The sequence below is a fragment of the Populus alba genome, chromosome 12 (assembly GCF_005239225.2).
Source record: "Populus alba chromosome 12, ASM523922v2, whole genome shotgun sequence".
Taxonomy (NCBI): domain Eukaryota; kingdom Viridiplantae; phylum Streptophyta; class Magnoliopsida; order Malpighiales; family Salicaceae; genus Populus; species Populus alba.
The window spans coordinates 9,985,373-10,010,770 of NC_133295.1; the positions used below are offsets into that span (position 1 = coordinate 9,985,373).

Genomic DNA, 25,398 nt, shown 5'->3' on the forward strand with positions numbered 1-25,398 from the left:
ATATCTAAAAGCCTTAAGTATGAGAATGACACTACAAAGCTAGTTAATATTCAATAAGTCAGTGTATAATCTTTAACCATGCAAAAAAAAAAAAAAAAAGTTGTTTTGCCACAAACAAATTAAAAAAAAAAAACTCATGTTTAATTTGCAACTTGTTGTTGAAATTTGCATTTAAAAAACATAATATAATGTGTTCTAACTAACCCTAATGGACCCTTTTTGAGTTGAAATCTAATGAGTCTACACTAACAATCAACTAACATAAAATCCAAAAATAAAATAAACCCCTAAAAAATATCTAGTGAGTCAGAACAAATCCAAATTAAAAATAATTATTCACCATCAATTAAATAAACAAAATAGGATAATAAAAACAACTTCTTCATGCCAAATTCTTTTATAAAGCCCGAATCTCTAAATTTCGCACATTCTTGGTCATTTTTCAATCCTAACTTTAAATACTTTTTTTCTCTCTCATGTGGATGAATTATTCGACCTACCGTATATAGTTGGCAAGCTTAAGATTTCTAATTTCCAGCATAACTTGAATCGTAGAGATATTCTAACTGTAGCTCCAAATATGTTTAAGATCAAATGTGTAGTTTGGTAGATTTGATAAGATTTGTCTAGTAACATTAACCCTATGAAATTATATGTTTTTAAAATCCATTTAACCTGAAAATTATCAAATTATAGTTACACGTGTCTGGTATTCCCTTATAAAATTTTAGCTCGTTTCAATGTATGGTTTTAGAGAGATAACTGATCTCACAAAACTGGTTAATAGATATTTTAAAATCAAATTCAAACCTAACTTGATTTGTATCATAAATGATGAAATTAAAAAAATAATTAAAAACAAATAAAGAACAATAAAAAGAATGAGGGCTCGATTGAAATAAGAAGCAAATAGAGGAAAACCTTTAATTTTGCATGGGTTAGCATGTTTTCTGAGGGGAAGAGGGAGAAAATGAGAGGGAGAAAAAAAATCCAATTACACACGTTGCCACCTTGGATGCACCTCTATTTCATCCATCAGTAAAGAAGGTGATTGGTCATTTTTGGCATTCATAAGGCATGGTCAAAAAGATTTATATACCTATTTGATAAGAAAATAGAGTTCATGTACTAAATTGATAAAAAGCTAAAAATTAGCATACTCAAGAGTGATACAAAAAAAAAAAAAAAAACTATTAAACTTAGTGTAAAATTAGCTTGATAACTTGCACTATGCTGCAAGTAGGATTTCAACTTAATTTTAAACATGGTAGAATAGTGTGCTAATATTGCGAATGCATTTTATTATATTATATTATATTTTTTAATTGAGAAATACAAAGATTTGTTTATGCATAATAATAATTAAAAAAAAACTATATGAACCGATAAACTAAGAAATAATTGTTAATGTAAATTAAATACTAAAATAAAAAAGCTAATCTTTATAATAAAAGCAAAAGATAGATAAGTATAAAAATATTTAACCTTAATTTCCTTTTAGGCCTTGTTTGTTTCCAGGAATTCATTTTCCTAGAAACCATTTTTCCCATTTTTCCATGTTTGGCAAGCATAAGGAAAATCAGTCAAAGAAAACTCAATTCCAGTCAATGAAAAAAATGAAGCTATACGGCAGGAAAGTGTTTTCCTTTCTTCATTTTAAGAAAAACACTTTCCTTTTCTTTATTAACAAAAAGTGTCTCCTATCTCCTAAAGACTGTCTTTCTCCCCCAACAAATAATTTACACAGATCAATTGCAAGCATCTCTCATCTTCCAAAAGCTCTCATGCTCTGTTAAGTTCACTGCAACCAGAAGCTCTAATGCTTTGTAAATCGAAACCCATGGGAAGACAACCCATTCAACCATAACAAACCCAAACCCCTGGAAAAAATCAACCACAACAAACCCAAAAATTCAACCCAGAAACCGAACACAAACCTATACACAAACATGGCAAAATTATTTCCTTTCGCCATTGTTGCTATCACAGCAAAGAATCACCACTGTCACGGCAAAGAATCACCATTCTTTTCTTAAGCCGAAAACGTCCTTCGGCCCCGTTTCCTTCCCAATCTCTTCGCTAAGCAACCCATACATAGAAAACCAAAACCCTTGCATTTTTCCCATAAACCAGACACTGGAAACCTATACACAGCAAACCCAAACCCATTTTTCCCATAAACCAAATCGGGTTTGCTGTGTTTTTTTCATAAAAACCAAACAAAACAATTTGTTTGGTTTCTGTGAAAAAAACACAAGAAACCCATGCTCTGTTTCTCCACCCGATGTGATTTTCCTTCTCTGTTGTTGATATGTGTTTCCTGTGTTTTGTGCATTTCCTGTGCTTTGTGGGCGTGATGTGTGTGCATTGATGAGGATGCACAATGATTTATGCGTTGATGATGAAAGGGGGAATTGATTTCGGTAGAAACCATGACTGTAAAGATGAATACCCATTGATGTTGATGATGCTACACAGTAGATTGGTTTGGGTAGAAAATAGAAATAGTCAATGGTGGTTATAAGCCGGGCATGAATAATTGGAAGGCATTACTGAATGCATGATGATGGAACCGAATTGATAGTGGTTAAGCTGGGTATTAATTAATTAGAATGCATTAGGAAATGGCTAATGATGCTGCACAGTAATTGTTCAAGAATTGATATGGATAGAAATATTAGACAGTGAAATGCTAAGTGCGTTGATGATGATGATTATACATAGTTAAAAAAAAATAAAATGATTTCGGTAGAAAACTAGAGTCGTTCAATATTTTTATATAGAATTCATTAATAAATTATTGTATTGTTTGTTATGGGATACATAATTCATTATATAATTATTTCCTTTAAGACATTGTTTATGTTGGGAATCAACTTCTTTGCGTAAAAAATTGAAAAAAAATATATTAATAGATTTTACGTAAAAAATATTTCACAAGCTTATTTCTCTACAGTATGATATGACATATATAATTATTTTTTATAAAATAAGCTATGTATGAATATAGGATATAATAAAAAAAATTCATCATTATACTTTTTAGATTTTATTTTTTTTATTGTAAGTGATTAAATATTTGATATATATATTAGATAAACTTGAAAAAAAAATTAATTCATTAATAAATTATTTTCCAGTTTATTTTTCATAACATAACCAAACACTGGAAAATGTTTTCCAGTTCATTTTCCATAATACTACCAAATATCGGAAAATACTTTCTCGGAATTCACTTTCTCCAGAATTCACTTTCTAAAAGGAAACAACTTTCCTGCAAACAAACGGAATCTTATATGTGTTTTGTCTTTTTATGTTAGAGGTTATTTTTTCTTATTAAAGATAAATGATTTTTATTTTATAAATACATTATGCAAATACAGTTTATTTATATCATATATAAAAGAAAAGGTTTAAAAATAAATTACAATAATATCTTTGGAATATTTTAAAAATACAAAATAATTAAAAAAAATATGATTTAAATATTTTTTTTTAACCTAGGCGCACTTGGGCCTAGAAACCCAGGGCACATGTCTGTGCTGATTTTTTTAAAAAGTTTTTGATGGAGTAGGCTAAGCACTGTCCATTCCTTTTTTTTTTTTTTTTTCTTTTTTTCTTATAATAGATGATAGGTTGTTTGTTGTGGCATATGACTTGTTGTCTTCTACAATATTTTTTAGTCACCTTCGGTGACGAGAAAACCAGGATTAAGTTCTAAGACCCAAATAACCCATTTTCAAACACCTTATAAGGCTTGAAAAACCAATTTGCAATCACAAAACATCTAATCTCTCTTAAATACAAAATACTTTAAATAAAAAAATACTTTAATGACATCAATATTTTTTTTTGCTTTATGGGAGGAAAATCCACCTTTATCAAACTTCCTTTAAAACATCAAATTCATTGATAGCAAAGTCATCTTTTTAGTTGTTGGAAATTGGCCAACCAAAAGTTTCATTTTTTCTTTGTATTTTTCCAACGACTTCCTCTCTAATATAAAGTTAGGGATTGAAAAACAAATAAAATAAAATTTTGAACCAAAACTAAATTTTCAAAAACTATAAGGACCGAAACTAAAAGTGTAAACATTCTTTAAAAAAGAGCGACTTTAAACAACAATAAAAAAAACCCTCCATTGTTGCCACCTTGTCAAATTTGGTCTCTTTTTTATGCAAGCAAAAAAAATTGAGTTTTCTCTTTACAAAACAAAGTATCAATTCAATATAAAGATATTTTTTTTTTACATTACAATGATTTCTTAGAAAAAAATCAAAAATATTCCATAAAATCTAATTCCAAGCTAACACAACAAGAAAGGACAGATTTGAAAAAAAGAATAGTTCAATGATTATAGTACAAAAATGCTAAAAGAATTTAAAAAAGAAGTGCATTATGTGAATCCAATAAATGCATGGTTGATATTGTGATAGTTTTTGGAATTGTGGTTAAAATAAATATTTTAGAAAAATACTTAAAGTTACCATTTTAAAAGGTAGATTTAAAAAAATATTTATTTAGTTAAAATTATTGTGAGATTAATTTTTGCAAATAAAATAAATAAAAAAAAAAGTCTCTATAAATAAAACATCTTATTTTAGCTCCTTTAAAAAATTACAGTTTTTTTAAAAAATAATGTATAAATTTTAATATAAAAAAATATTTAACTAATTAAATAATTATTTTATGCAAAAAAATAGGTGCCTCTAAAGCTATAAAAAGAGTTTACCAATGCAGCCAAAACATTATTTGTTTAAAATTTTAATTTTATTTATTTATTTTATTTTAATATTTTAAAATTATTTTAAAATACTAATATCAAAATTAAATTTTAAAAATTAAAAAAAATATTAATTTAATATATTTTTAAATTAAAAGTACTTTAAAATACAGTCTCTACTATACATCTTAAAATACCCATCTCATAAATCCTCTTTGCTGTACCTTCTTCTCTTTTCCTCCCCAGTGGGCCTAATTGCTTTTAACATAAACCCTTACAATATAGATTACATAATCATGTACTTCAAAATCTAACTTTAAAAAACAAACCCTAAAACACTAAACCTCCTTCCCTCCTCAATGGCCAGTGACGGAAAACGGAAGAAACGAGGCCGCAAATCTAAAACCCAGACAACCCTAGACCCCACAACTTCCACCATAAACGATGAGGTTTTCTCCGTTAACAATGTCGAAATCGTGAATTCTACCACCCCAACCAGCGCCAAAAAACACGAAAACCGCCGCGGCCGTCCTAAGAAACGACCCAAGCACTCACCAGAGAAGCCCGAGAAACCCCCGCCATTAATTAATGGAGAAATTGGGGTTGCGCCGCCTGTGGAGGGCGTGACCAGGGTGGTTCCGGCGATGGATGCGGTGGTGAAAGTGTTTTGTGTGCACACGGAGCCGAATTTATCGCTTCCGTGGCAGAGGAAGAGGCAGTATAGTTCCAGTAGTAGTGGTTTTGTTATTGGTGGAAGGAGGGTTTTGACTAATGCGCATTCTGTGGAGCATTATACACAGGTTAAGCTTAAGAAGCGTGGCTCTGATACTAAGTATTTGGCTACTGTTCTTGCTATTGGAACTGAATGTGATGTTGGTAAAGATTCAAGCTTTTCGTGTTGTATTCGATTTTAAGCTCAATCAATTATAGGGCATATTGTTGAGATAGATACGTGCTTAATCACTTTTTACTATTGTCGACTTTAAGCTTTATGTTGTTGTTTGATGCTTTTGGTATTTTCTGCACCCTACTTTCTTGGCATAGAACGCAAAATACCAGCTTTTATTGGGTAGGATAACTTGTATGTTCCCTTTTTTTTTTTTTTTGGAATGGATTAATTAGTCAATTTTGATTTAGATTTGAAATAGTAAATGTGACTTGCAAGAAAAATTCATACAAGTTTCATGGAGTCCATTGGGGATATGGATAGTTATATGTTAGGATAAGAGATGGTCCCACGTGTGGTAAAGCTTTCCTGTGGCAAGGGAATGGGTGTGATGAATTAAAACTAGATGACAGATACTTGTACTGGAAAAGAAAATTGTAGAAGTAGATCTTGCACCTAAGATGAATCAGAATGTGATTTAAATGTGTGGTTCTCTTATAAAGGAGTGAGCTTTATTAACTCTATATACCTCAATGGATGCAAAGGATGAGATATTTTGTTGAAAGCAAAATTTCTTTTTGTGATTTGCAGCCTTGCTAACAGTCAGTGATGATGAGTTCTGGGAAGGTGTGTCACCTGTAGAGTTTGGAGAATTGCCTTCACTTCAAGATGCTGTAACTGTCGTTGGTTACCCAATTGGAGGGGACACAATTTCTGTGACAAGTGGTGTCGTATCTCGGATAGAGATCCTATCCTATGCCCATGGATCCACAGAGCTTCTGGGTTTGCAAGTAATATTGTTGAAGCCCTTGCTTTTTGCTATCTGTAATTATCGAACTATTTCCCTCACATGCCTTTCTCATGGTTTCATTTGCAGATAGATGCTGCTATAAACTCAGGAAATTCTGGTGGTCCTGCCTTTAATGATAAAGGTGAATGTGTGGGCATTGCGTTTCAGTCCCTTAAACATGAAGATGCTGAGAATATAGGGTATGTTATACCAACTCCGGTCATCAAGCACTTCATCCAAGATTATGAGAAGAATGGAGCATACACAGGTAAGTATTTGTACATGTTTGGTACTGGCTTTTGTATACAGGTGTATACTGTGTAATTAAATTGCAATGTGTCTATTGTAGTATCACATTGCTCATTGACCTTGGTTAAAGTCTAATGATCATCCCTTACATGCTAGGATTTCCGTTTCTTGGGATTGAATGGCAGAAAATGGAAAATCCAGATATGCGTGTGGCAATGGGTATGAAATCTGATCAGAAGGGTGTTCGTATAAGAAGAATTGACCCCACTGCTCCAGAATCTGAAGTCTTGCAGCCATCTGACATCATTCTCAGCTTTGATGGGGTAGATATTGCTAATGATGGAACAGGTTCGTGTATAATGTTTTTTGCTTAAAACAAGCACCTGGAGCTTTGTTAGGAACTCTGATTTTCCAAAGTTAATTCACATGGCATTCTTTGTGGCATGAAATTTTTGCCTCCTTTTGTTCTTGACATATCAGTTCCCTTTCGGCATGGTGAGCGCATTGGTTTCAGCTATCTCATCTCCCAAAAGTATACTGGGGATAATGCTATGATCAAAGTTCTTCGGAATTCTAAGACTCTAGAATTTGACATCAAACTCTCAACTCACAGAAGGCTAATTCCTCCGCATGTCAAGGGAAAACCTCCATCCTATTATATCATTGCAGGATTTGTATTCACGACAGTTTCTGTTCCTTATCTCCGTTCTGAGGTGCGTATTTCACTTTTTGCTTTCCTTTTTTGTATATATTTTCTCATGATACTGCCATTGCCTTCTCTTAGTATTAGTTAGTTAGTAAAACTTGATGGGTCTTAAATACATCTATTTTAATTGACACTCTATGAAGTGAGTGATTAATTCTTTTTGTGCATGAAGCTATGGCTGTGTGATAGTTATTACATTTCTTGAATATGGTGTTACTGCGTGATATTTTTCAACTTGTATGCTTTATGTGTTAGAGACAAGGCCCATTAAACTTTCTTCTTGTATGTTTGTGCAAGTTTGCATGTATTTGTTGGTGCAAATGCCTTAAGGAGGTTATGTTTTATGTAGTACTGCATAATCTAATTTGTAATTGGTGCATCATCATGGAGTCATTTATCTGTCTTGCCTGTAGGTACATCAACTTATGTTTAATAAATCAACACCATGATTTTTCTTGGCTTTTGAATCTGGGGATGATAGGATATTGAACTTTCACCACATCATAAAACATTAGAGGAAGTGTGTTGATTGTAGAAATACAAGGACTAAATTCTAATTGTACTACTACTCTGGGCATTACCCTGTTATTGAAGCCGATTTCCTACATACTGAACCTGTTCACCTAATGAAAATGTGCTAATGTGTAACTGAATGTCCAAATCCAGAACTTATCTTGGGTTGAAATGGATATTCATCTAATTAGGTCACTAGTGAGTTCCATCAAACTTTCCTGAGCTTGTTTTCTGTTATCACTGTCCTTTTGTAACTTCGCATTGTAAACTAGGATTAGAAATATGGATTGTAATTAAAATTAGTTTCTGTTGTAGTAATACTTCTATGTTTTGCTAGCCATAGTTCTTTTTTCTTGTTCTAAGGGTTGCAATATGAGGATTCCTGTTTAGTTTTTCAACAAAAGTATTTTATTTCACCCGCGGAGCCTTTATTTTTGTAGCTTGCATTTACATGTTTATCTATTCCAATATTGTTCTCCATCTCTATGATTTTGCTATATTCTCAACTTAATTTAATGGGTACCGAAGACAAATAATTAATTGTATATTAGCCTCATTTATTTATTCCAATTTTTCACACCTTGCCAATTGCAGCTTCAGTTTCATGCCAACTTTCTCATGGATTTCTCTCTCTCTCTCTGTTGAATGCAATACTTAGCATTATAGTACTTTCATGGTCAACTGATTTTACATTGCCTCTGCTCTTTTGCATAATTGTGCAGTATGGCAAGGAATATGAATTTGAAGCTCCTGTCAAGCTTCTGGACAAACTTTTGCATTCAATGCCACAATCCCCGGATGAGCAGATAGTTGTGGTTTCTCAGGTTCTCTCTCACACACACGTTCACATGCACGCACACATGTCAGCTCCTATGGCCACTATTCTACTCTACTGATCTTGCACTATACTTTTCTTCTCCTGGAAAATTTCTGGCAGGTGCTTGTAGCTGACATTAATATTGGGTATGAGGACATTGTTAACACCCAGGTGAAGAATCACAGTCTTGTAACTAGTGCTTTTTATTTCTGTTGTTGAGTTGGTATAACCTGTTTATTATTTGCCCTTTTCCTTAGGTGAACTGCATCTCTTTTTGGATGTCATTTATTCTGTATCTATGCAGGTTGTTGCTTTCAATGGTAAGCCAGTGAAGAATTTGAAGAGCTTGGCCAACATGGTTGAGAATTTTGATGATGAGTTTCTGAAATTTGATCTGGAATATGACCAGGTCTCTCTCTCTCTCTCTCTCTCTCTCTCACACACACACACACACACACACACACACAGAGGGTCTTTGGGTCTGTGTGTTCCAACATTTGCATCTCGGCAATTTATACTAGTTCTGTCTGGTACTGATTTCTATATCTATACCTGTACTTTGGTGCAGATAGTTGTTCTCCGGACAAAGACTGCCAAGGAAGCTACTGTAGATATTCTTACCACTCATGGCATACCTTCTGCAATTTCTGATGATCTTAAGCCATGAATTTGAGTATTTGTCTAGGTACGTTGCAATACTCTTGTCAGAGCCCTGCTACCCCCTGTATTACCTTCATTAAAGATGGGGGTGTGGGTTGTTAATTTATAAAATCTAGGGTGGAGTAGATTTTTTCAATGAGGGAAGCTTGCCGCGTGTATTATTGATGGCAATGTTCTTTCCTTTACCTGATTGCTTTCGTGCTTGCATTGCAAGGTTGAAATTGGATACACAATAATGGAAATTTACAGGCGCCAGGACTTCGTTTTATTGGGTTAGGGGTATGCCTTTAAAATTTACAGGCGTCATCTATTTACATGAGTAGTTTTAATGCTGATATCTCTTGGACAGCCGATCTCTCTCTCTCTCTCTCTCTATACACGTGGGAAATATGTTCATTTTTCTGGTTAGTGCGTCACTAACCCATCAAGTGATTGTGAGAAGCAGCCACTGGATGCTCTCCTGTTCGAGGTGCCAGATAAAAATTCCACAATAAGGTGCAGGATGATAACTCAGTATTTGAGTTTTGCTCTTTTTCTATATTTGTGCTCCTCCTCCTCCTCCTCCAATCTTAACAGGAAAGAAATGCAAGAATGCATGGCCGGTATCCACCCAAGAGATGGGGAGCACATTCTGTCGTGTTGGATACTGCCAATTCCCTTTTTTTCGCCTGAGCAAAATTATTAAGTTATGAAGATCAAATAACTAAGTGATCTGATAGACCTGTACTTGAAAAGAGAAGAAAAACTATATACTATACTTTTTGTGTTTTGTAAGAAAATAGACACCGTACTGGATATCCTACAAAGTAGTGTTTGGAAAAACAGTTTCAATACTTTTGATTTTTAGGATACGTTGATGATATGGTATGAGTACCGTATAAAATTTACTGTAGCTCCATCTAGTGGTGAAGTCGAAAATCATTTTTAACAAGATTATTTAAAACCTTCATTTTTATGACATTATATCAAGTATTTTAAACATACAATTAAGTGAATTCTTTTTTTTTTTTTTTTTAAAGTCAAATAAATCTAAATCTTGACAAGTTATCTTGGGTATATATAGATTTGATGATTAATTTCAAAATTTTAAACTTGTAAAAACTACTAAGAAATTAGAATTAATAAAAGCATCATTGTAAGAGAGGAGGAAATTAAATGATTTAAATGAGGAAATAATTTTAAATACAATTTGGATAAAACATAAGAAGAACAATAAATATATTAAGAAAACAATTTGACTTGGTTAAGTGATTGTTGTTGGAAATTTGTTTTAAATAATAAAAAAAAAGGTATTGGTTAATGAGAAATTAATAAGTACCTTTGGTTTTTTCAGTAAGAAAAAGGTGAAGGAAGAGTTTAAAACTTAAATTTTTTAGATTTTTTCCATACCATCTCTCACCTTATTTTTAGTGTTTTCATTCATTTTTATGTTTTTATTTTCCTCCTAAATCTATAGTTTAGGTTTATATTATTGAGAGATATTTAAGTTTTATATTTTTTGATTAAAAAATCTTGGTTTAAATATGTATCTAAACCAAAATGGTATTGTTGAAAATCTTGGGAGGAATATTGTATATATCCTAATTACACAAGTGAGGAGCAATAAAGCTTTTAAAACAAATGGTTCATCATTAATAACAATAAAATTAAGATTCATTACTTTAAAGTGATTTAACAAGTAAGTACCCTTTCTGTATTAATTTAAGTATAGTTGATTTAAATATGTTTGTCTTGAGTTTATAAATTTAAACATGTATAAACTCTGGGTTTTTGTTGGACATTTTTTATTTAACATACCTTTAATTCATGCTAATTATTTTTGAATTACACATATTTGTGTATTAGTCTATATATATATATATATATATATATATATATATATAAACTTTGACTTTATAATCTTAAGGCTTTATTCTATATATTAGACTTAGTTTATCATGTGGGGAAAAAATATTAATTATATAGATTAATTGTTAAAGAGATTTTAGCATCTTTAAAATTTAAGTTATAATTTATTTATTTTTAATCTATTATATTCTCAAATATAGATTTATTTAAATACTATATGTTTTAATTTATAACCTTTTAGTTTGCTTAAAGCTTTATGTTTTTTTTTTTTAATTTAATTTTAGAAAGTTGTTATATATCTTTATTTTAAAGTTATAATTTATCTTCTAAAATTATAATTCATGCAATTTATTTGAATCTCTTTAAGTTTTTGCATGATATATATTTTATGAACTAAGCTTTTATAAACAATGTTTATATCTTTGTTTAGTTTATACATGTCACTTGCAAACTTTTTGGTATGATCATGTTTCTTGCTTAAACGTAATGTTTTGACGTAATGTATGTTTAGTTTGAACTAGAATAAACAAAAATGTTTATTTTTTTATCTTGTATAATTTAAATACTTTTGTTTATCAAGTTGCTTTATTTCAAGTTTTATATTATTTTACTTGTTTATATATATATATATATAAGCTCCACAACAAACAAGTAAAATAATATAAAACTTGAAATAAAGCAACTTGATAAACAAAAGTATTTAAATTATACAAGATAAAAAATAAACATTTTTTTATTGGCTACTATTTTTATAATTTATATCATATTTTTAACTCGAGAATTGGTTTTCTTAACCAATAATGATTTGGTAAGTATTACTTCAGTATGAGGATTTCACCATCACTTTTTGTGGTGTATATTGAAAACCCTAGAAAGTTTAATGGATTGAACTTTAAATGGTGATGACATAAAATATTGATTTATATGCCCACCTTGAACTTGGTTAATTTCTTGTAAGTAAAATATTAAAGTTGTCAAATAATAAATTTAATTTCATTATTATGGTAGCTTTGGATATATGGGATCATAGTGATTTCATGTGTTACAAAAATTTATATTTTGAATAGATTAAACAATACACAATATGATGTGTATAGTTCAATTAAAAGTGTAAATGAGCTTTTAACTAAAAGTTCAAGATTGAAGTTGTCATTATGAAAAAGGCTCATAGTCGACAAGTTTATAAATTTAAAAATAACATTAAAGTTATCTGGTTAGATTTGTTCATGTATACAATATTATTCACGTATATGTTATTGTTTACATATACATAAAGTTAGCTTGATGAATAAGTATGATCTAGTAAGTTTTGTCTAAAATGATGTTTTCCACTTACAAAAAGTGGATATAGAAAACTTATATATGGTGAACTCATCAACCTCTAACATACTAGGTGTTAGAAAGGTCAAATTAAACATGACATCTAGAAAGCCTCTCACCCTTAATAATGTATTGTATTTTGATGACATTAGAAAAAACTTAAGTGTTTAACTCATTGTTGAGTAAAAATAGTTTTAAGATGGTGTTTAAGAGTGATAGATTTATACTATATAAGAATAATATGTTTATATAAAAAAAAGAGTATCTTTGTGATAACATCTTTAAAATGAATGTAATGACCATTGTAGTAGTAGTAGTAATAATAATAATAATAATAATAATAAGAAGAAGAAGAAGAAGAAGAAGATTGTCTCTTCTCCTTATTTTCTTAAGTTTTATGATGTGTGGTGTGGCAGGTTAGGTTATGTGAATTATAATTATATACAAATGTTAATAAACCATGGATTATTACAAAGTATGTTTTTTTTTTTTTAAATAAAATTATAAATGTGAGATTTGTGTAGAATCAAGATTTACAAAAACTTATTTTTTAAACAATTGAAAAAATAGTGAACCTTTATATTTAATTCATTCAGATATTGGTGATTTAAAGTTTATGTAATATAAAGGTGGGAAAAAAAAATATTATATTACTTTTATAAATGATTGCATAAGGTATTGTTACACCTATTTGATTAAGAGTAAAGATGAAGCTGTTGAATTGCTTAAACATTATAAGAATGAAATTGATAATCAAATTAACAAAAAGATAAAGGTCATAAGAAGTGATAGGGGTTGAGAATACGAATCACCATTTGATGAATTATGTTCCTAAAATGGTATTTTTTGTCAAATTACTACTCCTTATTCACCAAAATAAAATGATATTGTGGAACGTAAGAACTGAACATTAAAATAAATAATGAATATCAAGTTGATAAGTTCGATAGCACTTTATAACTTGTAAGGGGAGACACTTCTAATTGCTAGTTATATACTTAACAAAATACCTCATAAAAAGTTAAAAAAGACATCATATGAATTCTATAAAGATAGAAGACCTTTCAACAAATACCTTAATGTGTGAGGGGTGTCTTGCAAAGGTAGCAATACTTGATCTTAAAAATTTAAAGATAGGATCTAAGATTGTGGATTGCGTAAATGTATAAAATAATAGTGCATATCGATCTCTTATACACAAATAAAGTATTGATGATATTCATCTTAATACTTTTATGGAATCAAGTAATGTTACTTTATTTAAGGGTATATTTTTATAGAATGAAGTATGAGAAAATTATTCACTTTTAAAAAAATTGAAGCTAACTCAAGTAATCATAAATATTTAGAAAACAATGAAGTTAAGCTTAGAAATAATAAAGGGACAAAAATGACCAAAATATTTGGTTTTGCTTTTTTAACACACTTCGTAGAAAATAAATCTTGAATCTACTTAAAGGCAATGTCTTTTCCAGAAATTTTTTATTGCAGGGAAATAGTCAATAATAAAACTGAATCTATTATGAGTAATTATATATATGTAGTGGATTTTATTTTCAAAAATAAATTATTAAATCATAAATGGATCTTCATAACAAAGATAAAAGCTAAATATAAAATTAGATTTTGTTAAATATTTTAAACAATATAAACTATTTTAACTTATATGTACTTGTGTCAATAATAACTATTATACAGATATTAATAACTACCACGTCAACTCTCCTATATTTATTGAGAAACCCATTCTGAATTAGATCCTACATCAATCTAGTCATGGATTAACAAGTTGAGCCAAATTTAATATTTATGAATATTTATGAATTTATGTGCATATATGGGTCGTAAGTAGGCCCATGTCCTGTGAGCCGTGGATGAAGCCCGATTACAATTCCAAGACCCAAGTCACCGACTGCCAATGTTGAATTTATTAATGTCGTCCAGCATCTAAATTTCAGATTTGCGCTTCTGCGTGATCCACTTGTTCTTTCTCCTGCCGTAAAACAAAGTGGAGTAGTGTGTGTGTGTGTGTGTGTGTGTGTGTGTGTGTCTATATATATATATATATATATATAGAGAGAGAGAGAGAGAGTAAATTAATGGAGAAGATGGGTACGGCGGAACCCAACTTTGAACAGCTATTCGAGGAGAAGAAGCGCGTTCGGAACCCCCTCGTTCCCGTCGGTAAATACTAATTTGATCGTCCCCATTGCCTTTTATTTATGTATACATATTTTATGCGTAGACAATATTTTTGGGAATCATAGAATTTGTTAGGAATATGATTATATTGATCATGGTCTTAAGGTTTGAAGAAAAGAAATAGCTGTTTGGTTGGTTTTGGAAATGGGATTGGAATTCTAATTCTAATTCTAATTCGGAATATAATTTAATTTTTTTTTCTTCTGAAATTAAACTTTACGTCTAAAGCTGTTTTAATACCACCAGATAAATAGAACAATTTATCTCATATAAAGTAGAGTGGTATCTCATTCTAACAAAAGAAAGGTGTTGTAGCTCGTTTCTTTCGTGATGGCAATCCATTTTTTAGCGAATCAAGCTTTACTGCAAAAGAAATGGAACGAGGATCCATTTCCATTCCAAATCCTAGCACAAAACAACCATGCCCTTTAAGAATTCTCTCCTCCCACTCTCAATAGAGGGACATTGGTGGTGGATACATTTTAGATTACCTTGAACAACTACAATCTTTCATTTTTCTGATCGGTTATCTCGAGCAGATCCCATGTTTCAGAAGATACCTAATTTGTTAAGGGTCTGGGCATCTCACTTTGTGTTTAAATCGGTCGTTTATACGTTATATTACTGCTGGCTTCTTGTCTTCAAACATTTGAGCTTTTGACTTGCATATTGGCAGTCAGAAATTCCAAATTAGTAGTGCTATTATTAGCTCATGATAAGAAATGGGATTCATCTTTAGACAGTCCTGTATTTAGCATCACCTTGTTGACTGTTTATAACTATTGCAGGAGCACTTATGACGGCAGGAGTTCTCACGGCTGGATTAATGAGTTTCAGACGAGGCAATTCTCAGTTGGGGCAGGTGTTAATGAGAGCTCGAGTGGTTGTCCAAGGGGCTACTGTGGCCCTTATGGTTGGCACTGCTTTCTACTATGGGGATAACCCATGGAAAAAACCAAGTTAGACCTTCTATAGCATGTATCGTTCCTCGTTAGTGACACAAGCTGTTCTTTTTCTATGCTCTGATTTTATTTAATAAAATCAATCACAATTTATATATTCTCATCGCTGGTGGCAGTCCTCCCATATGATCCAGTTCCTTTTACTATTATTATGTAAAACTGATATCAGTAGAGCATGGATGGAGTGAGAATTTGTCTCAGAACTGAAAGAAGGGATGATATTTATTTACTTTGAACAAACAATCTTTTTAACATTACAAATATAATCAATGTGTGTTTACAACCTGTTATACTCTAATTGATGGAGAATGTCGTCCTGCTTCACTGTTTGTCTGGAAATGGTTTTTTCGTTGCTCAATTGTTTTCTTCAACAATTACCAATGTATGGCTATTTTGAAGAACTCGTAGTGTTGTACTGGCACACATGATTGTGTCTCTGAATGAATTTATCTTGTTCAGTTATATGATACCAAACCCGAGATGCCTATATCGTCAGCTGCAATCATTTTATTGGCATCCGTTGCACTTGGTGCCATTCCTTCAAAGACTATTCTGATTGGGAGCGTTGCAACTTTTATTGTTATGTTTTTTTAAGAAAAATATTAAATTAATGTATTTTTATAGTGTTTTTTTTAATGATTCTAGAACGTGATATAAAAAATAAAAAAAATATTTTAATGTATTTTTAAGTAAATTATATTTTTAAAAATCACTCATAAATACAATATCAAAATACTGTTCTGAAGAAAACATCATGCAACGGTGTGGGCCAGGTGAAAATTTTCTTAAATGTAAAAAAAAGTTAAGATATTACTAATATTTTTTTAGTAGAAAAAAATTCAAATTGTGTGAGGATTATCTTGATGCAATCTAATTAATTTTATGAGTTCAAAAATAATCTGACGATCTATAAAAATATAATTTGACCCAAAGAAATTTCAAGTAGACATCTTCTTTTTAATAAGATAAAAATATATTAAATTGATTTAGATTAACCCGGGTTAACATATCAAATCCGTGTCTCGAGTTATGAGACTATGATAACCTCATAAAAAAACAAATTAAAATAAATTATGAAGTCTAGTTTCCAATAAAATAAATAAATTAAAAAGGTGACCCGAGATAATCTCTTAAATTTGCAACTCAGATCATAAGACCGAGATAATCTAATAAAAAAACATTAAAAAAAATTCAAAATTCAATTCTCAATCAATCAAATATTGAAGGATATCATTAAAAAAAGAAATCAATTAATAAAATAACTTAAAAAATAACCCAAGTTAATCCGTCAAACTCATAACTCAGGTTATGAGACAGATAATCTCGTGGAAAAAAATTGCCTGATTTAACCAAATTAACTTATCAAATTTGCGACCATGGTTATAAAACTGAGATGACCTTATAAAAAACAAATGAAAATAAATTACGTAATATTTTTTATGTTAAAATAAAATATAAACCGATCTGCAGCGTAGCGTGACACAATGATATATTACTCTAAAGCTAAATGGGGAAACCTAATTATTTTATTTGAACTGTAATAGTTTTATCAAAATCATATAGGAGTAGAAAGATTTTGATTGCTCATTTTACTTTAAAACCCTTATTATATTTCGAAAGCTTGTTACATAATCTTTCGAAATAGTTGCATCACAAAATTCACATTTTATTGTATTTTTTCGCAACTCTTTTCATTTGATACTTTGAGTTCAAGTTTATTTTAGGAGAGGCATTTCCTGCATATAACATTAACTAGAAAAAGAAAAAAACATAAAAAATTAACCAAATTGTGGAACGGATGTTGAGATACACGGTTGAAACAGAGACTCTCAGCCAAGGATTTGGAAGAATTCGCCTCAGGTAACCGGTTCGGTTCCTTCTTCTTTTATATATATACGAGATGCATGCCCCGCGCTGCCGCGGGCTTATAAAATAAATATATTTAATAGTGTTATAATTGTGAACCAACGCTAGATAAGTAATAGAAACTAAAAATATGATGAAGCTAATATTTCATGACGGGAAAAAAAGTTGTGTTGGTGATCAAAACTTAGAGACTGAACAAAATGATTTGTAGCAATCCATAATGTTTTGGGAGGAAAGATACATTGCTTTCGCCACATGATTTAGCTTTTCTGTTAATAAAAAGAAAATAAAATTACAAAGCTAAATTTTCTACCAACTTAATATTAAAAAAAACCAACAAAGATAATTTTGGAAGGAAAAAAACCTATAAGAAAAAACATTGTAGCAATTGATAATGTTTTATGAGGAAAACTACAGTGCTTTCCCCAATAAAATAAAATAAAAAACCATTTAGATAAATACTGTAGCAATCCTTATTGTTTTGTAAGAAAAACTATAACGCTTTTCCTATATGATTTAACTTTATTGTAATTATAATTCTTAACCAACTTAATATTTTTTAAAAATAAACAAAGATAATTTTGGAAAAAATAATAAAAAAATCATATGGAAAAACACTGCAATAATTCACAGTGTTTTAAAGAAAAAAAATTATAAAGCTAAATTCTTAATCGGCTCAATATTAAAAAAATATTAAATCAACAAAGATAATTTTAGAAAAAAAAATATTAAAAGAAAACACAAAAAAAGGAAAAAAAATCATGTTGGAAACACTGTAGCAATTCATGATATTTTGTAATGAAAGCTACAGTGCTTCCCCACATGATTTAACATTATTTATAATGACTTTTAATAGTAATTTTCAACAATGTTTTGTGAGGAAATCTACAGTGTTTTCCCCACATGATTAAGCTTTATTACAAAGTTAAATTCTAACCAACTCGATATTAAAAAAAATAAAATCGACGAAGATAATTTAAAAAAAATATTACAAAAAAGAAAAAACACAAAAGAAACTGGAAAAAAAAACCATGTAAGGAAAAATTGTATCAATCCATAGTGTTTTGTGAGGAAAAACTTGTATTTATTTGTAATTGCAATTATTAAACAGCTTAATATTTAAAGAATAAAATTGACAAAGACAATTTTAGAAAAAAAAAAACATAACAAAACAGAAAAAAACCTCATAAGAAAAAACACTATAGCAATCCACAGTAATTTGCAAGGAAAGTTATAGTGCTTTCCTCACATATTGTAACTGTAATTTTTTAACCAGCTCAATATTTAAAAAAAAATAAAAAAAAAGATAATTTTGGAGAAAACAAAAACAAAAACAAAGAAAACCATGCAGAGAAACACTGTAGCAATCAACAATGTTTTAAAGAAAAAAAATTACAAAACTAAATTATTAATCAGCTCAATATAAAAAAATTTAACAAATATAATTTTGAAAAAATAGAAAAATAAAATAGAAAAACTAATTGAAAAAACACCGTAACAATCCACTATATTTTAAAGGAAAAAAATTACAAAGCAGAATTTTTAACCAGTTCAATATTTAAAAAGTAAAATCAATAAAGAAAACATTTTAAAAAAAAAATTAAATGGAAAAAAAAAGGAAAATTGGAAGAAAAAAAAAAAGGAAAGCAATTTCGAAAAAAAAAAGAGAAAAAAAAACGAAAAAAAAAAGAGAGGGAAAGTTGGAAAAAAAAATGACAAAATGCAAAATGCAAAAAAAAAAATAAAAAAGCACTGTGGATTACTGTTGTAATCCACAGTGATTTAGGTGTGGGGGAACAGTGATTCCCCCACACCATTTTAACCAGCTCAATATTAAAAAAAAAATAAAAAAAAATAATTTTGGAGAAAACAAAAACAAAAAGAAAGAAAACCATGCAGAGAAACACTGTAGCAATCAACAATGTTTTAAAGAAAAAAAATTACAAAACTAAATTATTAATCAGCTCAATATAAAAAAATTTAACAAATATAATTTTGAAAAAATAGAAAAATAAAATAGAAAAACTAATTGAAAAAACACCGTAACAATCCACTATATTTTAAAAGAAAAAAATTACAAAGCAAAATTTTTAACCAGTTCAATATTTAAAAAGTAAAATCAATAAAGAAAACATTTTAAAAAAAAATTAAATGGAAAAAAAAAAAAAGGAAAGTTGGAAGAAAAAAAAAAGGAAAGCAATTTCGAAAAAAAAAGAGAAAAAAAAACGAAAAAAAAAAGAGAGGGAAAGTTGAAAAAAAAAAATGACAAAATGCAAAATGCAAAATGCAAAAAAAAAAAAAAAAAAAAGCACTGTGGATTACTGTTGTAATCCACAGTGATTTAGGTGTGGGGGAACAGTGATTCCCCACACCATTTTAACCAGCTCAATATTAAAAAAAAAAATAAAAAAAGATAATTTTGGAGAAAACAAAAACAAAAACAAAGAAAACCATGCAGAGAAACACTGTAGCAATCAACAATGTTTTAAAGAAAAAAAATTACAAAACTAAATTATTAATCAGCTCAATATAAAAAAATTCAACAAATATAATTTTGAAAAAATAGAAAAATAAAATAGAAAAACTAATTGAAAAAACACCGTAACAATCCACAATATTTTAAAGGAAAAAAATTACAAAGCAGAATTTTTAACCAGTTCAATATTTAAAAAGTAAAATCAATAAAGAAAACATTTTAAAAAAAAATTAAATGGAAAAAAAAAAGGAAAGTTGGAAGAAAAAAAAAAGGAAAGCAATTTCGAAAAAAAAAAGAGAAAAAAAAAGAAAAAAAAAAGAGAGGGAAAGTTGAAAAAAAAAATGACAAAATGCAAAAAAAAAAAAAAAAGAAAAGAAAAGAAAAGGAAAAGCACTGTGGATTACTGTTGTAATCCACAGTGATTTAGGTGTGGGGGAACCACTGTTCCCCACACCATTTAGATATTGTTAATATATATATATATATATATATATATATATATATATATATATTGGAAGGCCTGCATCAGATTGCATAATCTAATGCTTTTATTTTTTTTTTTGTTTTTTTTTTATGGCAAATGCACAGCGGCATAAGTAACATTTTGGGTTCTTGTAATGGCAAAGGACTTCAATTAAAACTTCTGTAATATAATAATAAGGCTGTTGAAAAGTCCACATCTTCAACGTTAGTACTTGACGGCAGACAAGAAAAAAGATAAAAAAAGTTTGTCACTAAAAACATAAATAATTAAAATATTCAAATTTTTATTCACCAAAATCTCCATTTGTCCTCTGTATAAGAAATTTTAAAAACTCTATTAATATTGAATAGAAAAAAAAAAGCATTAAAAAAAGCAAGAAAAACCTAATAATAGTAAATAGAAAAATAAATAAAAATAAAATAGAAAATAGAAAATTTTCTTTTTTATATAAACATTAATGCATGGGTCTTCTTTGCTTAAAATGAATTTTTTCTGAAGTTCAAACTTCACTCAACAACCATCCTTCGTAAACATATTTTGTAGATCCCTAATATTTTTGTACGAATCATTTTATTATGAATCCCTAACATAACATTTTTGTATAAGCTGCCATGTCGTGGCTCTTTAATACAATATTTTTATACGGATAATCCCATCATGGATCCATCACCAATATTTTCAATAACAACAATTCATAAAGTTTGAAACAACAAACTAGTTCCTAGACTTTTTTTTCATGAGAATAAACATTCTCATCCTCTTCTATATAAGAACATCTTATTCCATAATTGCTTTCAACTATGATTATTCAACATTACACAGTAACTAACAACCAAAAATTAGTAATCTTTCACAAACATCCTCTATGTCCTTTAACCAAAACTATTAGAAATCCTATGTCCTTCAACCAAAATTATCAGGAATGAGCTTGATACCAACTAATGCTTATAGGAGAAATAAATAATAAAATTTGTTACAAGTTAAAACCTTCAAAGAACAAGAATACTGAAAAAAAATAACAGAGTTTGTTACCAGAGGAAATACGAGGACGAGTTGCTGAAAAACCCCACAGGAAAAACATTTAACCGAGATAAATTGTAAATTTCAGTCTGATTGGGGTTTCCTGGGCTGTTTGATAAATGAATTCAAGTTAAACTTTCACTCAAAACACCAGACCATGCCACAGATTTGAATATTCTTGATTTGTTTTTTCATTTTTGGCTTCCTTCTCTCACGCCCAAGCAATTTCATAAGTATAAAACAATAATATAAGCTTAAATACAGGAAAATATAACAACTTTGAACTGTTGTTGATGATTCAGGATCCCAGAATGGTCAGGTATTTGACTGGGGAAGCAGACTCAATGTTGCAGCTAGTATTTCAGAGTCCTTAGCATACATGCACGAGCAGCTTCAAGAAGGTGGGATTGCTCTCGGGAACCTGAAATCCACCAACATTTTATTCAACAATAAAATGGAGCCCTGCATTAGTGAGTATGGTCTTATTGTTGTTCAAGGCCAAGACCAATCATTCCTTTCTCAGTCTGATAGCTTCAAAACCGATGCTCTGGGTACAAACGTCGCATATTGCACCTTCAAGTTGGATGTTTATGGCTTTGGTGTGGTTCTTCTTGAGCTTTTGACAGGGAAACTAGTCCAAAACAATGGCTTTGATTTGGCAAGTTGGGTGCATTCAGTGGTTTAAGCCAACTCAGAAGGTGCTGGTGAAGAGAGGATGGTGAACCTGTTGCAGGTAGCATTGAAGTGCATAAACCCGTCTCCAAATGAGAGGCCAAGCACAAACCAAATTTCAGCTATGATAAACACAATCAAAGAGGATGAACCGATGAAGAGGGATCCATTATTTCAGATCCATGATTAAACTATGCCATGGAATTCGAGTTCGCATTAGTAATAAAATATTATACAATTTGGTCATTAACCCTACATCAAATCGTAGAGTTGGTTTAAAACATACTGGTATATAAAATAATTCCTTCTTGGAATATGTTTTAATGTTTTAAAAATGTATAAATTCACTCCTAATTTCGGGATTCAAGAACCTAGAAAGTGGTAAGAATTAACCAAAATTTCTTGGACAGCAACAATCATCACATCACATAAAATTGTCAAACCACTACAAATATGGCAAGTCATTATCACCTTGTCGAGTGGGCATGATTAAAATACATAAATAAAACTTCAAGAACGTCATTATAAAGGCCATGCGTCCTGAGAGCTCATGTGACCTACCATGAGGTTTGGTCTGCATTTTCATTTTTCTTTTCCTTAGTCATCAGAAGAAATTGCTTTGTATGATCACATGTGCTCATATATATGGCTGTGTTTGGTTTTGCTCCACATATCTGAGATTTTCAGACTCAAAAATGGTTGGAAAACCTTCAGGCTTGCCAAGATTGATGGGAATTTCCCGATGATTAGCAGGCGATCATACCAAAAACCATCATTGAAGGGTAATGATTTCTGTAGATCCAGAAGTCACACAGACTACTGTGGACAATCAGACTGTGAGTGGCGGTGGACCGATCAATCATTACACTTTTCTGATTGCGGCACACTGGTCTTTCTATTAGCCTTCCACTACATGCATCAAAACTTCGATGAAGTAGACAATAGGAGATCTAAAGAAGAGTCTCCATATCCCAAATGAGCTTCAAACAGTTACCAGCGGGCCTGTGCACAATCACAAAGTCTCCATGTGAAACTAGTAACCCTATTAGTGTCTTTTGCAAATTATCATAATCAAGATGGGCCAACAGCTCACCCTCCTCGACAACCACTCCTAGTAACCACCCCCTTCTTCCCTCATCTAACAGTCATAACAGACAAATTAAAAATCCCTTGGGTGAAAAATTCTGCCTAAGAGAAATTAGGTTCTTTTATCAAAATAACATAATTTCATAAATTTTTTTGGAATATAACAAAAAAAAAGAAAAGTGTTTAGAAAATAACATAGTTTTGAATTAACTACTATTAAAAAATATGGTTTTATTAACAACTACTAATAATAATAGCGGTTGTTTAAAACCGCTAATGATATCAATTATTATTATCATTAGTGTTTTATTAAACAATCACTATTATCATTAGCGGTCATTTAGAATCGCTAAGTAACCACTAATGAGAATAACGGTTGTGTTTCAAATTCAATTTTCATACAAAACTAAGTTTAAACCACAACAACTAAAAGTCAAACAAGACCTAAATTATCAAACTTCAAACCCATGATTCAAAGTGTAATATTTTAATATTATTTTTATTTATTAATTATAATTCCAAATTAATGTGTGTGGTTTTTAAACATTGTTTTTATTTATACTTTTTTTTAGCTGTTAATGAATGATTTGAAATTTTAAATAACTTCCTCACATGTTTGTCTATTTTTTGACAATATTAAATTATATTTATATAAACCAAGTATGAAAATGCAAAACATGTAAAACCACTTTAAAATCAACATGACAATTAGCAAAACTAATTTTACAAAACTAGTAATAATAAAGATTACTCTTAACTGGAAAAATAACACAGCATAATTATATACAACATAATAACACATATGAAGCTATTTATGTCTCCTGCAACGATGAATGAATGAACCAGCTTCAACAATATAACAACTCTCACCTGTTTATGTGGTTTCATTCTCTAAGACAATATCATCTAGGCTCAATATCTCTTCTAATAGGTCAAGTGTTGTATGATATGTCTCAAACCAAGAAGATGCATAATAACAAGTAAATCCATCATTATCATCTCGAGATCATGATGATTAGTTGCAATATGTCGACTATCATGTAACAATTCTCTAACCTAATATGAAGCAAATCAAATTATTAATACATAAATAAAATAAAAAGATTTTGTCAAAGCCTATAAAAAGTAACAAATACTTATAATATTTTGAATCCGACATGCATGTGACTTATACTCCATCTCCTCGCGTGGAGGAACTTACGTTGGGTTAGGTGTAATGATTTGACATATTATATTCAAGTACCAGCCCATGTATTTTTCTTCAAAAATTACAGAATGCATATCTTTAAAAATAAAATTTCTTCGTACACCCCCCATCGATATATGTCGGAGATGGTGGACTATCCAATTATAATCAATGTGCCTACCCGAACTATTAATAATATAAATAAAACTATAATTAATTGCAAAATTTTAATTATGATAATTTTTACAACTTATCCATTGAAAATTTTTTAAAATTAAAAATTAAATCACAACAACTGAATATTAATTAAAAAGCAAATGATCTCAACTGAATAGAATCTACAATTACGATAATTTATACAAAAATTCAACGCAAACTCTAGTTGCTACGATTTTGACCATGACTTTATTAATAAAATTAATTAATTAAAAGCCTATCTTATTGCATCAATTAAAATAAAATTTATACCAATTCAAATAATATAATTAGATATGACAACTAACCCAATAATCAATTTAAACTCTAATTTCTCTAATTTAAGTCTAATTGATTCCATAAATAACATCAATTGTATTAACAATATATAATTACAACATTTAAAATCTAAAATAATCTAATTATCAAACACAACACAAATACTAAATTAAATCAAAACAGAAAAATTATTAATTTAATAATTAAACTCAATATTAAACAGACAATGCAAATATTTTATCTTATTTTTATGACGTGTAGGTGGTGGGTGATGACAGCTATGGCGATAGTGAAGACGGTTTGGCTAGATACACAAGCTTGGTTGGCGGTTTGAAAAAAAATAATAATCAGAAATTCGAGACAAGGCCCCGTCATCACCAAAGGACCAACCAAATACAATTTCTTGCGCCCACTTTTGGTGGTGTGTGTGTAAAAAGGCTGGTTCTTGGAAAACCCTA

At 29.8% G+C, this 25,398-nt stretch overlaps 2 protein-coding genes across 4 annotated transcripts; both read left to right on the top strand.

The window, feature by feature from the left end:
• The first annotated feature begins 4,944 nt into the window (after window positions 1–4,944).
• Window positions 4,945–9,612, top strand: LOC118044555 (protease Do-like 9). 2 transcript variants are annotated; one of them, XM_035052901.2, is made up of 10 exons: window positions 4,945–5,599; window positions 6,201–6,400; window positions 6,487–6,667; window positions 6,805–6,996; window positions 7,129–7,361; window positions 8,590–8,691; window positions 8,805–8,855; window positions 8,989–9,093; window positions 9,253–9,369; window positions 9,559–9,612. In XM_035052901.2, the coding sequence occupies exons 1-9, from the start codon at window positions 5,083–5,085 to the stop codon at window positions 9,349–9,351; spliced, it is 1,680 nt and encodes a 559-aa protein (XP_034908792.1). In that variant the 5' UTR covers window positions 4,945–5,082; the 3' UTR covers window positions 9,352–9,369; window positions 9,559–9,612. The 2 variants fall into 2 exon arrangements, with proteins under 2 accessions (XP_034908792.1, XP_034908793.1); XM_035052902.2 differs by having other exon boundaries at window positions 9,253–9,612.
• A 4,834-nt stretch (window positions 9,613–14,446) lies between these two features.
• Window positions 14,447–15,779, top strand: LOC118044553 (RING-H2 finger protein ATL48). 2 transcript variants are annotated; one of them, XM_073412888.1, is made up of 3 exons: window positions 14,447–14,533; window positions 14,574–14,696; window positions 15,503–15,779. In XM_073412888.1, exons 2-3 carry the CDS (start codon window positions 14,612–14,614, stop codon window positions 15,676–15,678), a joined length of 261 nt encoding a protein of 86 aa, XP_073268989.1. In that variant the 5' UTR covers window positions 14,447–14,533; window positions 14,574–14,611; the 3' UTR covers window positions 15,679–15,779. The 2 variants fall into 2 exon arrangements, with proteins under 2 accessions (XP_073268989.1, XP_073268990.1); XM_073412889.1 differs by having other exon boundaries at window positions 14,519–14,533; window positions 14,568–14,696.
• Window positions 15,780–25,398: the final 9,619 nt, after the last annotated feature.

Bases quoted from the DNA above. Each gene is read 5' to 3' on its own strand.
- LOC118044555 (XM_035052902.2), top strand. From the start codon at position 5,083: ATGGCCAGTGACGGAAAACGGAAGAAACGAGGCCGCAAATCTAAAACC. The intron at 6,668-6,804 runs GTAAGTATTTGT...CTTACATGCTAG, and splicing joins GAAGAATGGAGCATACACAG to GATTTCCGTTTCTTGGGATT. The intron at 8,692-8,804 runs GTTCTCTCTCAC...AATTTCTGGCAG, and splicing joins AGATAGTTGTGGTTTCTCAG to GTGCTTGTAGCTGACATTAA.
- LOC118044553 (XM_073412888.1), top strand. From the start codon at position 14,612: ATGGAGAAGATGGGTACGGCGGAACCCAACTTTGAACAGCTATTCGAG. The intron at 14,697-15,502 runs GTAAATACTAAT...TAACTATTGCAG, and splicing joins GAACCCCCTCGTTCCCGTCG to GAGCACTTATGACGGCAGGA.